Genomic DNA, 1,358 nt, shown 5'->3' with positions numbered 1-1,358 from the left:
GCAAGTCTCGGAGCAGGTCTCAGAGCAAGTCTTCACACAGGTATCAGAGCAGGTTTTGGGGAAGGTGAAGGAGCAAGTCTCGGAGCAGGTCTCAGAGCAGGAGCAAGTCTTCAGACAGGTATCGGAGCAGGTCTTGGGGAAGGTGAAGGAGCAGTTCTTGGGGCAAGTCTCGGAGCAGGTCTCAGAGCAAGTCTTCACACAGGTATCAGAGCAGGTTTTGGGGATGGTGAAGGAGCAAGTCTCGGAGCAGGTCTCAGAGCAGGAGCAAGTCTTCAGACAGGTATCGGAGCAGGTCTCGGGGAAGGTGAAGGAGCATGTCTTGGGGCAGGTCTCGGAGCAGGTCTCTGGGCAGCTTTTGGAGCAGGTCTCAGAGCAGGTCTTGGGGAAGGTGAAGGAGCAGGACTCTGGGCAGGTTTTGAAGGATGACATGGTGGATGGATGCAGAGATGGATGAACGCAAAAGTGGAAGATACAAAATAAAATGCTCAAATCGTATGGTGCCGTTGAAGCCAGCTCTGTCATCTTATATAGTTGGAGCTTTAGGGTGGGTTCTACAATTTGACAAAGGGTGTGTGTGTGTGTGTGTGTGTGTGTGTCACCACCAGTAGTATTAGAACTCAAGAACCAGAGTATTCCACCCTAATGAGGAAGCTGCAAAAGAATTTATGTGTGTATATATATATTTCTGAATAAAAGTTGGTGCCTAACTGGACAAAGCAGACAATTATGAGTAAGTTTTAACAATTTAGACTTTTAAAGACAGCACAAATAGCAAAGTGCGTGTGGCGTTTCAATTATACACATGACTCAAAGGTCACTTAATAGACTAATGCCTTCACAACAAAGACAGACTTAAGCACAAGATCAGAAAGGCCTATTAAAATAATTTTAAGATAAAATATGGTCATTTTGAAATTACTGCTATTATTTTCCCCCATACATCATTGGGGTCTCTTGGGCCCAAAACATTAAAACAGTCAACACATAAATCAGAAAATGAGGCTTAAATTTCTGATTTAACCTTGGATATTTAAACCTGCGCCATTCAAAAAGTCTTTCAGACTACTTGAGGGATCTTTTTTCCCCCACAGATTTATCCTTAGAATTAAAAATTTTAAAATATAAAGTCTTATGGGAAACTTCAAGACTTCAATCAGCTTATGTCATCAAAATCATCAAGCAAGCAGGTCACTTTTAAGATAAAAGCAATAATAGATAGACAGACAGATATAGACAGACAGATATAGACAGACAGATAGATAGATAGATAGATAGATATAGATAGATAGATAGATAGATAGATAGATAGATAGATAGATAGATAGATAGATAGATAGATAGATAGATAGATAGATAGA

At 41.0% G+C, this 1,358-nt stretch overlaps 1 protein-coding gene across 1 annotated transcript in view; it reads right to left on the bottom strand.

The window, feature by feature from the left end:
- Positions 1 to 429, bottom strand: part of LOC107562056 (keratin, type I cytoskeletal 19-like) — a 4,350-nt gene extending 3,921 nt beyond the window's left edge. Inside the window, exon 1 of the mRNA XM_016246617.1 lies at positions 1 to 429. Within this exon, the coding sequence (XP_016102103.1) occupies positions 1 to 429 (429 nt within the window).
- Positions 430 to 1,358: the final 929 nt, after the last annotated feature.

The sequence above is a fragment of the Sinocyclocheilus grahami genome, unplaced genomic scaffold (assembly GCF_001515645.1).
Source record: "Sinocyclocheilus grahami isolate Dianchi unplaced genomic scaffold, SAMN03320097.WGS_v1.1 scaffold804.1, whole genome shotgun sequence".
Taxonomy (NCBI): Eukaryota; Metazoa; Chordata; class Actinopteri; order Cypriniformes; family Cyprinidae; genus Sinocyclocheilus; species Sinocyclocheilus grahami.
The sequence above is the reverse complement of the archived record's forward strand: the minus strand, read 5'-3'. Positions and strand labels throughout refer to the sequence as shown.